The sequence below is a fragment of the Vitis riparia genome, chromosome 12 (genome assembly GCF_004353265.1).
Source record: "Vitis riparia cultivar Riparia Gloire de Montpellier isolate 1030 chromosome 12, EGFV_Vit.rip_1.0, whole genome shotgun sequence".
In the NCBI taxonomy this organism is placed as follows: Eukaryota; Viridiplantae; Streptophyta; class Magnoliopsida; order Vitales; family Vitaceae; genus Vitis; species Vitis riparia.
This window is the reverse complement of record NC_048442.1, coordinates 22,499,336-22,515,580: the sequence shown is the minus strand read 5'-3', so window position 1 is coordinate 22,515,580 and position 16,245 is coordinate 22,499,336. Positions and strand designations below refer to the sequence as shown.

Sequence of the window (16,245 nt, the reverse complement as noted above, 5' to 3'; positions counted from 1 at the left end):
CTTGCTTTAAGACTTATATCTTTGGACTTTAATGTTTTTTGACTTCTCACTTTTTATAAATAACTTTATCCTAATACAAATGTAAAATATTTTTATTTTTATCTTAATAGTAAAAATCACTTTTTCTTGTTTTCTTTCCAACCTAACTTTATTGTTAAATTATTTCTAAAATTTTTGGATAGTTTTTATTTTGATAACTAATCAATAGAAAAGTCATTATGATTTCAAAAAACAAACAAACAAATAAACACCACCCTAAATCTTTCTCATTTTCCTTCAAAAGTTGAGGATTCTTCGAGAATTTTATTTGCTCTTATTTAATATTATAATAAAAATGAGAAAAAAATGTTAAATATAATTAAAATTATTAAAAAAATTATATATTTTTAAATTATTTAATTTTTATACCAAAGAATTTAAATAAATAAAAAATTTAAATAATATATAACAATAATTTATTGATTTTATTTTTTTTTTTTTTGGCCTTTTTTTTCCTTCTACTTTTTGCTTTCTCTTTTTTTTTTTTTCCAAACTTCCAGACAACTAAGCATAACAATAAAAAAGTAAAAATAAATTTAAAATTAATAAATTACTAGGTATACTTCTTTAAATTCATTTTATTCATTTTAATACTTATATAAAAATTGAAATTTTAAACACATACATAAATTTTTAATTAATTTTGATTATATTTTATTTTCTATAATAAAACTAAACTTATTCTATTAACACCTTCCTAAAACACAAAAAAAAAAAAAAAAAAAAAGGATTTTTAACAACCCCAAAGATTTGCTTTTCATAACAAGTACACTACAATTTTGAGTTTTCATCCCCTCACTTTCACTTTTACGCTAGTCCAAATGTGCAATAGGAACTTATTAAACAAGTAAAAATATCAACATCGGTGGTTAGGCTCCCATTTTCTGGTGCTGTCCATCTCATTTTCCGCTCCCCCAAACAGTGGCGGAAATCAGTGGTAGTGACTAGTGAGGAGCTCCAAATACAAGCAAAAGAAATATGACCGTTAGAATGAGTGAGACAGGAAGTCAAAAGACGAAAGGACTTCTGAATAATTGAATTATAACAGCAGCTCAGCACTTATCTGAAGCTGACACAGCTCAGAAACCCAGGCCCCAGAAAAGAAAAAAACAATTTCCCGCCAACCACCATCTAATGAAATTTTCTATTAAGACGGCGACACAATCATAACCCTCAAGTAATATAAAAAATGAAGCTGGAAAGGAGAAAAAAGAAAGGAGAAAAAAGAAAGGGGAAATGGAGTGTGCATCATTCAACAGCAACACAGAGAGATAATTTGCTGCAAAAAGCAGATAGAAAAGAAAATGATGAATGATTCAATACTTTGAAGATATTGAAGACCCAAATGTAAAAAGCAAGAAAAAAGAAAAACCCAGATGAGTTTTTTCACCATCCCAACAGCAGGAATCAAGTCAAAAACAACAAAGAATAGTAATCATGTATAAGAAAGAAGAAAAAAGCACAGCCGATGATCCATCCATCCAAATCTGTACAGAAACAATCTCTCCAGCTCTCTGATATTTTACCCGGTTTTTATGTGTTTAAGAGCACCTCTGGTAGGGCAATACACAGGAGAAGGTAACATTTAAATAACAGCCAATGCTTTAAAAATGGAGAATCCAAATGGGCTTTATCCTCAATCAGATTGCTCTCTTACAAGCAGTAAACATCATTTTTTTTTTTTTCCCTGGAAAACAAACTTTGGAAGGTAGTACCTTGATCTATTGATCTGTTACTGAGTGTTTATATTTTGGGTGAGTAGCATTATTCACCCAGTTGTCATGTCCATGTCAGTCCTATCCATGAATCGCCTCTGAAGTATGGCACTCTGATTCATTTACCTTCTTCTCCACGTCGCCTGAACCAGAGTTCTCCTTCATGGACTCAAGGTCCATGCTGGTTGTTCGGCTCTTCCTTCGGTCCTGGGAAAAGATTGTACAAGCCAAAACTATCAGCTTCTCATCATACCACAGGCTCATTTGCAGTAAAAATTTTAGAATGGCAAAGCATCCATCACTAGAATTGACCTACACTACTATAACTAGAAACATGTCTCCATTGAATAGTGGGAAAAAAAAAAAAAAAAAAAAACCCCAAAAAAAAAAGGGTTTTCATGGGGGCAAGGGGACAAAAAAGATGGTCAATGTTATAACTTGTACTGATTTTGGATTTCACCAATAAAGCAGGGGTAGAAACAGTAACAGGGATATGCATAATGGTAGATAAATATTGTGTTGGACATAGAAAAGCCCCTAAATCTAAAGATGGGGATTTGAGGACACAACTATATCTGCTTGTGAATATGCTATAAGAAACATATATCTTAGTTGAGTTTCTAAACATATGGAAAGACACCATGAGTTGTCTCGGTTAGCCAAATCCAAGATACTAGCTATGGTGCAAAACAGTACAAGTCTCGGGTATCAAGAGATCTTACATTGTCAAAAACAATAAAAAAGAAATAAATAACTTTACACCGTCTCATATCACAAGCAGAAAACAAATTTGTTTTTGCACAATTTCTAAGTAAATAGAGGTGAAACTCCTCATGAAAAGGTTTCAAACCAGTATTAAACAGACTGGTGTGAATTTTTAATGAATGGGACAATGGTGGATATGTTGCTTTAAAATCAAAGGACAAAGGTAAAATGTATACCATGACTTGATTGGAAATACGTGATAAAATCAGTTGTGAGTGACAGAAAAAAATCAAATTGATTATTCTTTATCAATTTTATAAAAAATTATTAAAATATAGTAAGGAGAAATAAGATAAATAAACAAGTAATTAATTGTTAACATTTGAAGGAGAAAATTGGTAAGCACCTCACGAAATGGGTATTCATCCTGTTCGAGCATTCGAACAACCTGACTCATTTTGGGTCTCTTTTCTGAGTCAGGGTCAACACACCTAAGGGCGACAAGAAGAGCGCGTTTTAGAGCACGTGTTGTGGGCTTAACTTCAAGGTTTGGATCCACAACTTCTTCAGCTCTTCTTGTCCCTACCATCACTTTAAGCCACTCGACAAGATTAACCTGCCATGAGCATGAACAGCTTATCATAGCTCTTCTTGAAGAAGCCTGTATATTTACCTTTCGACGAAAGGAGAAAGAAGTCCCCAATGCATTGGACAGAGAAATACCTCATTAGCAGGCCGGCCATAGTCGACTGGATCTCTTCCAGTAACTGCTTCCAGCAGGAGAACACCAAAGCTGTAGATATCACTCTTCTCATTTAACAAGCCAGTATTAGCATATTCTGGTGCCACATAACTGAAATCCAGAGAAAAGATGTCAGGTTCTGAGGCTCTCATAAAAAATTTATATCATACAGGTGGAAAAACTATAAAGACTAAAGGGGACTTAAGATGAACATATAAACATACCCAAATGTTCCCATTACTCTAGTCGTTATGTGGCTTTCACCTGAGCCCAAGAGCTTGGCCAATCCAAAATCAGAAACCTTTGCATTGAACTCATCATCAATCAAGATGTTGCTTGATTTTATGTCTCGATGAACAACTTTCGGTTCTATAGCCTCATGCAAATAGGCAAGCCTGCAACCCAATATGAAACATTTTTTTGACTTTTTCAAAGTGTGAAAGACCAAGATGTTAAATTTCAGTTCTGGAGTAGATTTCAGTTCTGAATGGAATAAAAACAATGACTGGAGTTCCAAAACTTAGAAAGGATTTCATAGAAATAGAGGAGGTAATTGCCTATATTAATCTCGGTTCTAGTAACGCAAATCTTAATGATGACACTATTTTCAGTTGAGAGATGGACTTACGCCTTGGCTGTACCAATAATAACCTTCATGCGGGCCTCCCAAGTAAGGTTGCCATATTGGCGCATAGCTCCATGAAGCCACTGTTCTAAGTTGCCATTGTTCACATATTCATACACCAGCATCCTATATTAAAGAATAATAAGTACATAACCACATCCCAGGCAAATCAGATCAACAAGATTGCAAAAGAATTGGAAAAGTACTTTGTTTTTCAACGAAAAAGTACTTCATCATGACAATAAATAATAATAGCATCCAACATGCCAAATGAATAGGAATGAAATAAATTACCACATCAATAAAAAGTGAACAAATCTTACCTGTGAACTCCTTCTATGCAATAGCCCAAAAGTCGCACGAGATTTTTATGCCGAACATGGCCTATAGCCTCAACTTCAACCCTGAACTCTTTTTCTGCCTGTCCCCTGTGAACCCATTTCATAATGCAGTCATAAACCAAATTTCAACCAAAGCATCATAAAAAGTGAGAGAAGGTGCTTTTGATCTATTCTTACAGATTATTAAGAAGCTTCTTCACTGCTACCTCAGCTCCATTGATTAGTCTGCCCTTATAGACAACTCCATATCCACCTTCCCCAAGCACATTTTCAGCTGAGAAACGACTTGTTGCATACTCAAGATCTCTAAGAGTAAACCAGTGGCCCCAACCAAGATGAGACACTTCTGGTAAACCGATTAAAGGAGAGGCTGATGCAAGCCCATATGACAATGAAGAATGCTTCCGAACAGTTCCAGAACTTCCTTCTTCCCCTGATTGTGAACTACAGCCTCTCTCATGATGATAAATGGAGCTGCACTGGCTGACATTGTCAGGATCACTTGATTTGCTCATACCCAAATGATACATCTTCTCAGAATTTCTGTCAGTTGATTTATCATTGACATTAAGGAATAAACTTTCATCATGAAAATTCTGAGTCCCAATCCTGTCAACCTTGATATCTTTAGAGACATTGGGTATTTGAGAAAGGGTGAATTTGTCAAGGGTTCTTCGAGATTTTCGTCTGAACATGACCCATATAGATAAGATACATAGAATCAAAACTATGAATGCACCAACACATACACCAATTAAAACCCAAAGTTTTAGACCCAGAAATTTCTTCGACAATTCAGTGTCCAAAGATTTCTGCGATGACATTTCTGATGCTCTGGTAGCAAACAATGAAAATTGTGCTTCCTCCTTGTGATGCAAACTCAAGACATTTCCACCTGGGTACCATAAGCATGATATGTGACTCTACAAATATTAAAATACCTAACAAATATATGAATTTTTTTGAAAAATATTCTGATGTGGTTTTCATTTTCCTTCCTGGAACTCTGTGCAAAACAGGCCAGATATCAATAATACAAGCTACCCAAATGATAAAAACCATTCTTAACCTGATTCAACACTCAAACTCAGAAACAAAGACTAGCTAAATCCATTTGATGCAATTTGAAAAAAAAAAAATATGTATATATTAAAGTAATAATAAGATTCATGGCTTCATCTAATCATTTAAAGAAATTCATATACATTCCTGTTGACAGCTTCATAGGAGAACAGTGATTACTAGACATTCCACAATAAAGAAGCAATTGTTCCCACATTCCATAAAACCTCATTTGCGTCAAATCCATTCCAATTTTAAAGAAAAATATTAAGCCAATTTCAACATTCCATAAGAAGCAATCACATACTCATATACCTCCTTGGATGAAATCACAAATCCAAATCTAAGAAAGCAGGAAGAAAATCTAAGAAAGCATCACTTATGAACCAAGTAAGAGAAAGAGAAAAGAGAGAGAAAGAGAGAAAAATGTGAACACTCCATCATAAAGTGATTCAAAAGAGAAAGCATTTACCTTTGTGGTGATCTAAGCTAACCCCCTTGATCTTCCTCCTTGAGAACCCAGAGAAGAAAAGAAAGGGCTTCTTTTTTAGGCAAGAGAGACACAATGAGCATAGATAGGCCAATGTAGACCTGAAATACCACAAACCCACCAAAACCCAATAGGCCAAAACAAAAGGCAACAGCCCCAGAAGGAGTAGTTTACAAGTAGAGCTTTGTGGCCTGAAGTGGGCCAAAAAAGAATTGAGAGAATGATAAAAGAGATGTTGATGAAGGCCAGACAAAAATCTAATCTTTCAAGGGAAAAAAATGCAATTCATGGAGAGAGAAAAGGAAAAGGAGAGAGATTATATAATTTAGAGGGCCATAAAAGCAGAGGTGGGTGAAATGGTTGGTGGGTTGTGTATATGTGGAGGAGAGAGAGCTCAGAAAGCTGGAAAGAAAGCTTGGTTTGCAATGGAGGAAACCAGAGAAAGAGATAGTAAAGAGAAAGCAAATGTGGTGAACAGCGTTTGCATTTATAACTGGGTAAAAGAAAAAAAACTAGGAGAAAAGGGGCATAGTGTGTGTGAGAGAGAGATAGAGAGAGAGAGAGAGTCAACTCAAAACCCAACAGGCAACAGGAGGGAACTCCAAATCTAGCTTCATGTGAGGTCCACTTACTAAATTGTCCTCATGTTTTAAGCCCAATAACTAAAATAAATATAATAATTTAGGTGTGATTTGAATATATATATTTTATTTTAAATATTCAAAAATAAAAAGTTATAATTTTTACATAAAATATATAAATTTACCTTATATTTTCAAAAATTATTTTTAAAATTTAGATTTTTATTTTTGAAAGACTTTTTATTATTTTTTTAACATAAGTGTTTAAGATTATTTACATTGTAATTATTTTTATTTTAAAAATTAAAAAATGACTAAAATTGTATCTTAAATTTTTAAATTTAAACTTCATTTATTTATACTATTAATTCTTCTTAATTTCTTGATTTTTAAATTTGTAAAATTATTATCCTCTTTTATTTCATGATAACTGGGTAGATTTTATTAACATTATTATTACCTTCCTTATAAGAAAAAAAATGAAATAAAATTCGACTTCTAACATTTGTATCATTAAGAAATTAGCTTTATTTCCATGTTTTTTTTATTATTATTTCTTCTTTACCCTCTTTCCATAAGTATAAATAAGAATTATTAAAATATTTTCCCTTTTTAATTGAGGGGGTTATAAAAATAATAATGCACTCAATTTTAAATTATCTTATTTTTCATAGATTTAGAAAATTATTAAGATTTTTCATATCGAATCTATTAAGATTATGTTTAACAATAATTTTAGAAAACATTTATAGTCTTGCTAATACTTAAAAATATTATTTTTCAAGTATTAAAAATATAGGAAACGTTTTCTAAAATTATTATCAAATAGACCTAAATTAACTTTGTAAGACTTTTTCATACATTTTCTTCATTTTTCTCAATAAAATTGAAATTTCACCATCTTACGTATGCAAAGAACATATCAACCGTCGGATGTTTGTTTACTTATAAAATCATTCGAAAAATGATACGATGGAATATAAGAAATTCGTCAGGGGACACATGAAGTGTCAAATTCACACCCATGTGATTCATGGGTCATCATCATCACTCCATCCTATGTTGTCTCTGATAGCTATAGCTTGAAAAAAAGTTATTTCCATAATTTTTATTTTTTTCCTTTTTATCTTAAAAATAAATTACTTTCACCTTTTTTCTATACCAATCTTTCTCATAAAATAAATTCAATTAAGTTGGCAAAAAATTAATAGGATTGGCCCAATGATTGGGATCTTCAATAAGTTCACAATAATTTCAAAATAAAATTATAAAAACACAAAACCTAATTAGTACAAAAAAATATTTGGAATCAATAGGACATGTGAATTTTTAAATTTAAAATTAAATTTTGATGACATAATTTTATTTCTATTAAATTGAACTAAAATTAATGCCTAATTTATGTCATGCAAACTATCATAAAATTGAAAATAGTTTTAAAATATCATTTTATAAAAATAATTTTTGAAATTTATTCTATTTGGCAAATAAAAGAAAAAACAAATCCTCATTTTGACTTTTTTAAGTAACCCATTTTTAATTTTTAGAAAATATTTATGAAAATAATTTTAAAACGAGAGAGAGAGAGAGAGAGAGTGAGTGACAGGGAGATATTTCTTAGTCTAAAAAGAAGAATAAGGAGAATAATGGCTTCTCCAATCAAACAAGTAAGCAAAGTCTTTGTCTTAAATACATTTTACATCAAAAGTCAATTCCACTGGATAAGTATGTGCTTTCCACGTCGCCCAATATTTAAACTTCTTAAATACATTTATTTACTTTTCATTTTTAAATTTAATAACAATTTTTCAAAAAAAGAAAAACTAAAAGTAAAATTTATTGTGTTGACGACCGTTTTAGACAAATTTTAATTTAATATTGGCATTTTGGACTTGTTTCATAATTGTTTTTAAAAATTATTTTTTAAAATAATTTTTAAAAAACTAATTTTTGATATTTTGTAAAATAAACGTCCAAATATTTTTAATATATTTTTAATATTTTAAAAATAATGTTTACATCTAAAACTTTATTTTTAATCATTATCAATATTTATATAATTATTTTTTAAAACAATTCTAAAAAAATAAGTGAAAATAACTAAAAAAAATTAAAAAAAAAATTATCTAAAAACACCATTTTTTGTTCGTAAAAAGAAAAAAAAAATTTTATTGTCAAACTTTTTTTTCAATTTTTCATTTTTAAAAATAAAAAATTTATTTTCGAAAATAATTACCAAACACAATCTTATTCTTTTCTATAAAACTAACAAAATTTGTTGATTACAATTAAGACCCCAAGTCAATTTCTTTTTTAAAAATTATAATTAAATTTATTCAAAAAAACTTATAATTTTAAAAAATTAATATAAAAGTTTTTAATTTATATGATAATTTTTATATTTAATATAATTTTTATAATATTAATACTGTCCTTTAAAAATTATCACATTGATTTCAATTTCAATTTTTAATTAAAATAAAAAAAAATAAAACTTTTTCAAATGGGGGTTAAAGATGATTAAAATTCATAAAAAATAAATAAAATAAAATAAAAAAAGAAGTCATAAAAAAATTTCACCCGTTAATCCTAATCAATTGTCAGTGAGTCACTCATACATGGAATCAAATTAAACAATTTGGTTTAGGTAAAGGCAGTGAATATAATAAGCAACTAATGGTTTATTAAAATATTAAGATTAGTTAAAGTTTGAGTGGTAACGGTCCAAAAAGGGCAATTATGTCAATAAAAGTAAAACTAAACCTAACCTTGTGGACTTAAAAAGAAGTGTATGGGTGTGTTGAATATGATGAGAGGTGGCTTGGAAGGAGATAAAGCCTCCATTTGAGGGATGAACAAAAGCTTTGATTTGAAGCATTAGCTTTTGATTAAAGTATGCCCTCAAACTTATCTTTTTCAATCTTTTTTTGGACTTACATTTAATCTATGGGCACATATGCTATGTGTTTGTATTGCTCAAACGAGCCAACCAACACCCATTTGATGCCTAAACCTAGCTTTGACTTTGGCCCATGATCTTGACCATCTGATTTCTTCTCTGAATCGGACGGTTGTAGGCATCCCATGGGGTATTGCTTTCAGTAGATGAACGAGCATGGAGGTGGACCACGTGGGTGGCACGTGGGAGGGAGGGCACCATTCCTCATGAGTCATGACCCACACTTTTCAATGTCACGAGCGTAGACCCCTTTCTCTTTTTGTGATTAGATCTATTGATTGAGAAATGTTTAGATGTTTTCAACCAAGTTAAGATTTTTACTTCTTTTTTTTTTTTTACTTTAATATTAAAGTTATTATTAGAATAGAAGCAATTTATATTAAAGAATATTATTTAGTATGTGCGCATAACCTTTCTATGAGGAAAAATAATACAAAATTGAATAATTTAGTGGTGGTTTGCATAATTTTTTATTTTTTTCAAAGTAGAAAAAGTAGTAATAAGTTTTAGGAAAAATTGCTAGATAAAGTGGGATAACGGTGATACGGATTCTGAATGGTCACATATCTCATAAATTCATATGAAGAACCAAATTTATTACAAATTTTTTGCTCTTTAATGACGATTTAAAATGTAACTTGCCAGAAATAAGATAAAAAAAAATGTTTCTTTGTTTCACTTCACGTTTCACCGAAATTTGAAATTTAACTAATATATATGACTCTATAGAAATAAGAGCGAAGGAAACCTCAATCAAGTTTTAAGTTCTAACATTTCGATCTTCACATTGTGATATTGTAATCTTAATATCCCTTTGATTAACAATAATGTAAAAAAAATATAGAGTACTTTTCTTCAAAAAGCACATTAATCCCTATCTTTCCATGGATATTTTCATTTGTTGTTTAAAAAATCATCTTTATAGTCATTTTAATTTATCAGGTTTTACTTGGGTATATGAGAATCCCCTTTATAATATTTCAATTTCCAAGATTTCTTTGATTATATGAGAGATTATTTCCAATGATTTGAATTTCTAAGGTTTTTGTTTAGGATATCCTAAAAAATCCTTTTTTTTCAAAGATCTATTGCAAAACCAAAGTAATACTATTTGAAAATTTATACTTTGATTCTTACACTTATAGAGTTGACAATTTTATGACTCAAACGTAAAAAAATTTATATGACTAATTATAATGTCTTCTATCTCATGGTTTTTGCTATATTTTATTATTATTATCATTATCATTTTTCATCATTTACTTTCTTTTCTTGCTTCAATTTTGCATTTTTATGCATTCTTGAAGGTTTCTTTGTATTTTAACTTTGTTCTTTTTCAATTTTAAGGTTGATTTTTAGGAGTTTTCCCCTTAAGGCTCCATTTATGAAACTTAAGAAAAAGAAATTTGTCGTGCCAATAGCCTTAGGAATCAAATATATGTTTAAGCCTAAAATTTGTTTACACATTTATCCCTATAAGTTTTTTGTTTCTTTTTCTTATTAAGGTCCTCAATATATTTTTGTTTTAATAGAATTTTTGGTTTTTTATTTTTAGGGGAAAACAAATTGCCTTTTCAATAGATTTAAAAGTAAAATATTTGTTTAAGCCTAAAATTTGTTTATACATTTATATAAATATGCATTTTTATTTTATTTTATTTTTTTCAATATGACAATCATTTCTTGGAGAAAGAAAAAATAGAAAACAAATGCTTCGAAAAGGACAAATTTTGTACTTTAATGATAGATTCTCATTAGCACACATCTTGATACTCAAGTTAGTTGTAAGCTTACAATGTGACCTAAAAAATCTATGTTGCTTATTTTTGTTGAATAAATAATATGAATTATTAGTCATTAGTATTGCAATGATGTTACTCACAAAGCTTTTTAATTCAAGAAAATGCTCTTATTTTTCAAAAAATATTATGAGATTGCTTAATGCATATTGGCATGTGGCTTTAATTATTTCTATTCATTATTGCATTTGCATTCAATTTATGTCACTTTAAACACTTGAGGGCTATTATTCCATCAAATGTAGGTTTGAGTCAATTTACACTCTTTTTTTCCTTTTATAAAATATAGATACTATAGGAACTTTTAATATAAACATACTAATATTATAATACATTAAGATAAGACATAATTAGAAACTTTTAAACTTTGTTTATGAAACTGACAGCTGTAAATTATCGTGCTATATAAATATAGTATCAATTTGAATCCACAAAACTTGTATATTTTCTTTTTTAAATAAAAATCATTAAGTAATATTTCAATGCATCCAATGGATGATGATCATTGTGTTAGATACCTATAGGTATTAAAAAACATCTCTAATACTATTACTTCTATCATAAAAGTTTGGTACAATAAAAATGCATGATAGTTACAACATAAATAAACTCACATTATGATACACTATAATATGACTTAATTTATAAAGTTGTGAACTTTTTTATGAAACTGACAATTATGGATTGTCATGCTATATTCCCTAGTATGCTTTATATCACAAACCAACCAGAGAAGACAAAGCACCACTTTGAATTCATAAGGCATACAAGTTTTTCAAATAAATAATTGAGTACTTTGGTGGAAATTGTGGACTAATAATAACTTAGAAATACTTTCTTATAATTTTCAATAGAAGATGACAAAATGCAAGATAAAGCTTTTGACATAACTTATAATGTCCAATGATAATGAAGTTCGAGATACCATTTATAGTGCATAGGGAACACACAAAGTCCATGATGCTTTATTAAGAATAACTTATAATGTTCGATGATAATGAAGTTCAAGATACCATTTATGATGCATAGAGAACACGCAAAGTCTATGACGCTTTTCTTAGGATTCATTAGGATTGTTTGAAGATGAACAATGTTGAAATAATTTTCATGTTAATGATTTCATTGTATCTATTTATATGCTAGTGAACTTTTTCCTTTTTGTTCTCCTAGTGGATAGTCAATTAATATGTTGTATCTTTTGAGAAAGAAATTAGTATAAAGTAATTATCATAACAAAAAGTTAAATATTTAGGCAAATAAGAGTTCGGTTGTTTCAATATTTGTGACATAAATTTTTTTCTTGATATAATATGATACTTAATAGTCATCTTATACAAAAAAATTATATAGATACTATTTAACATAAAGTTTCATATTAATTGTTCATACGGTAAATTTTTTATAATTATTTTCCTAGTTGAATATGAATCAAGGTTACTTGAATACCTCATTATTTGGATATTATTAAAAAATTTAGTTACTTATGATGATTTAGGTTACCCCACATTAATGTCAATTCACTTATTACTGTTTTTCTAGTTGAATATGAATCAAGGTAACTTGAATACCATACTATTTGGACATTTTTAAAAATTTTAATTACTTTTAATGATTTAGGTTACTTTACATTGATGTCATTCACTGACCATTATTCTTTGTACTATCTACTTATTGACTTTTTGTAAGAAAATACAAATTGTTTGTTTGAAAAAAAAAATTGAATAGTTTAAAATTTGACCATATCATGATGCATCATACTTGTAGTACTTTTACATGATAATATTAATGCATTTATATCGTAACTATAATTTGATAGGCTAAAAACCTCCCTAACATTTTCCTATAATGATATACAATACACATGTGGTAAATATAAAAATTCAATACATAAATTTGCAACTACATATTTATAATGTATTACACCAACTCAATTATGTTAAAATATGATTAACATCTTCATCCACTAGATGTGCTCTTTTTTTGAATAAGTTCTTCTACTTCTTCATACTTGCTACTATCCACAGATTCTTTAAGGGATGACTATTTAAAAATAATTTTCCACATCCAATCATCACTTATCTCCTTATTAGGTGATAAAAATAACAGTACAAGTAATGAGTCACATGGTGTGACCAATATTTTTCTTCATTAAATTATTTAATCAAAATTATTTAATAAATTAGTTTTAATTTTAACATTTTTTGGACACTCAACTATACCATTTTAATGATAAATTTTATTTTATTTATTTTTAAATTATTCATATAGTATGGTTTGAGTAGAAAATTTGAAATTTGAATAGAATAGGGAGATTATAAGTCAAAGGCCATTGAGTGCAGTGTAGAGGAGTGGAGGTGTAAGTGATGTATGGGCCAAGCTTGAAGCCATTGAAAGGCTTTCCAGCTATATTTCTATTTTTGGTAAGTTTGTATTTTAAGCCATAATGATATCATTACCTTTTCTTTTTAATAAAAATATAAGTTTTTTTTTTTGCCCTAGGCTTTCCTCAATCATGTCAATTGCTACTCATGATATATAGGATGAAGTAATTAAAAGTGGAGTTTAGTTTGATCCTTTATTATATATATATATAAGCTAAATATTGTATTTTAAGAAATTTTTTATCAAGTTAGAATAATGATTTTTTTTTTTGGTTAAATTTGAGGAATTTGAGGAATTTTTATTACAAGTGAGACATAAATTTCCCAAATTATTTAAATTCATCATTATTTATCTTCTTTACGAGAAACATAGTATTGAAAGAAAACTTTATTTTTATTTTAATAATAATAATAATAATTCTTACCCATAGAAGATATAGATTTTCAATCAATCTACTAAATTTTGTTACCCTAGGCCAATAGCAAGCATTGTACTCAAAATTATGTTATGCTAATTGGTGTCCTTAATCTTTATGTTATTCGGGTCAGTGATCTACTATCCACTATATGTAAACTTCTCATGAATTGGTATTTGTAATCTAATAAGGTAGTATTATTATTTATCAAGATTATCTTTCAAATCCTTGATTTACAGATCTTACTTATTATTTGATTAATTGATATATTCTAATTCCAATTAGCATATGTCAAACTAAGTTCTTAAAATAAATTCAAATCAAATTCAATGTTCAAAAATGGGTTTAAAGAGATCGAATTTTAACATAAAAGAATATCTTATTTTGAAATCAATGGTCTTGTCAAGATAAACTGACATCTAAAGATCGATCTTAATCTAACTATAAAATCAAATTTCAAATACAACAAATCAGGTTGTTTATCTTTTGTTCTTGTTCTTAGAATTTAGTCATTATTTATCTTCAAGTTTAGTCTTAATTTTGCTTACAAATGATCAAAATGCATTATCAATGAATTAAATCACAAAGATAAGCATTCACTGAACCAATTCTAGTATCAATTGTGCTAGATTAAGGGATATCTTATAAAGGGTTTATATAGTAGATACGATTACCAAAAACATAGTATAAAGGAAAATTATATAAATAAGGACTCTTCTTTCTTGAAGATTTACGCCTTCTTGATTTTTTTTTTTGCAAAATGAAGTATTTAGCCACAGATGATGACAATTTCACATAATTTCTCTATATTTGATCATCAAGAAAATGAAAGAAAACTATAAATAAAATGGAGGAAAAGAGAGAATTTTGAATTGCAACTCAAATTCAAAAAGTGGAGAGAAATCCTAAGGTTTTTCTATCATCTAATTAACTCCTACTTATAGAAGAATATTAGGACAATTGACAATCCCATAAACTACCCTAAAATGCCTCTTAAGCATTCGAATATTCTAGAAAAGCAATAGAACTCTCAACAGGTTCAACGTACAAAAATTGTTTAAATCAATTTTCAAAAGGCTATTACAGCAAAATTTGTCATACCATTCACTACTTCAGTATTAGAAAAGCTACCCTGTACCTAAATCACTTTTGATCTTGAAATTGTTGCCTTTATGCTTTAGCATTCTACAAATTGATTTAGGAATCAATTTGAAACTTATTCCAACTACTTCAAGTAGTATCTCCCAGTGCAGTTCACTTTCATCATCATCAAAATAATTTTTAATCAATTTTTTATATTTGAAATCAATTTAACTACCTTGCAGAGTAACATGAAAGCAATTCCAAAACTGACTTTATAGTAAAATCGATTTACAAATTAGTTTAGTGTTACTCCAAAGCCTATGCTTCATCCTCTTCTCACTTGCTTCCATTGACCTTTTTGTCTCATTAAATTCTTTTAAATTTAAGTATTAAAAACTCAATTTAGAAATAAATTTTATGCAAAAGTTTAAATGTGTAAAGAATTAACTCTAAAAAGATAAATACAAAAGAAAACTTGAGTAAATGTACTAAAAATTAGATTTAGTTATAAATAAAAAGGAAATAAAGGAAAAATCCCCACCATCCTTTTTTCTTTTTTCCTAAGAATACTAAGCATTCCATGGGTGTGAGATTTTCTCAATTTTTAGGGGAACTCATATTCAAGAAAATTAAAATTTCTTCAAGTTATGCTCGTCCAAACATTACAATCTTATACTTAAACATAAGAAACTATTTTTTAAATTAAGATACTTGTGACCCTAAATTAAGGATTTTAATGATTTTGCTCCATGCAAATTCACCACCAAAAAGTTATGTATCACACTTTTCCATATAATACCTATTACCATGATTTTCAAATATCCTTGTTATACTAGCACATAGGTAAATTATTATTGTTTTGCCTACCATTTTAAGTTAATGCCTAAGGTCCTTGTATGCTATCCATGAGATACGGAAAAAGTTCTCTTATGTGTCTTAGAAAGAAGTAGTCTCAAAACTTTTCTAAATATCTATATGAAACAAGTAGTTTTAAAGTATACTAGAAGAGAAATGTATCAAATATTAAAGGAAAGATCATAATTTTTATTACAATAAGCTTTAAGGTGATGATATTACCTTCACTTGTTAGCTCTACTTGATGTATTGCCACTCATTAAAAATGATGTCTTCAATGATAATCTCCTTCTTTCTCCAAGAGAACGGTCACTAAAGGATGTTTTTATTACTTTGAAGTGTAGAGTTCTCCTATAACATTTCCTTCAAGGGTGCTTAATAGTGAGATATTCAAATGTTTTATACCTGTTTGAGTTGAGAACATACTTAAGGAGTACTACCTACGTTTAATG

The 16,245-nt window shown here is 28.7% G+C and overlaps 1 protein-coding gene across 3 annotated transcripts; it reads right to left on the bottom strand.

The window, feature by feature from the left end:
* Positions 1–1,402: 1,402 nt before the first annotated feature.
* On the bottom strand, positions 1,403–6,205 carry LOC117927347 (probable receptor-like protein kinase At2g42960). Of its 3 annotated transcripts, none has more exons than XM_034846839.1 (8): positions 5,702–6,205; positions 4,345–5,062; positions 4,150–4,254; positions 3,830–3,952; positions 3,426–3,596; positions 3,183–3,312; positions 2,866–3,075; positions 1,403–1,961 (listed from the first exon to the last, which is right to left on the bottom strand). In XM_034846839.1, the coding sequence occupies exons 2-8, from the start codon at positions 4,989–4,991 to the stop codon at positions 1,836–1,838; spliced, it is 1,512 nt and encodes a 503-aa protein (XP_034702730.1). In that variant the 5' UTR covers positions 4,992–5,062; positions 5,702–6,205; the 3' UTR covers positions 1,403–1,835. The 3 variants fall into 3 exon arrangements, with proteins under 3 accessions (XP_034702730.1, XP_034702732.1, XP_034702731.1); XM_034846841.1 differs by having other exon boundaries at positions 4,345–4,854; positions 5,702–6,202; XM_034846840.1 differs by lacking the exon at positions 5,702–6,205 and adding an exon at positions 5,545–5,630.
* Positions 6,206–16,245: the final 10,040 nt, after the last annotated feature.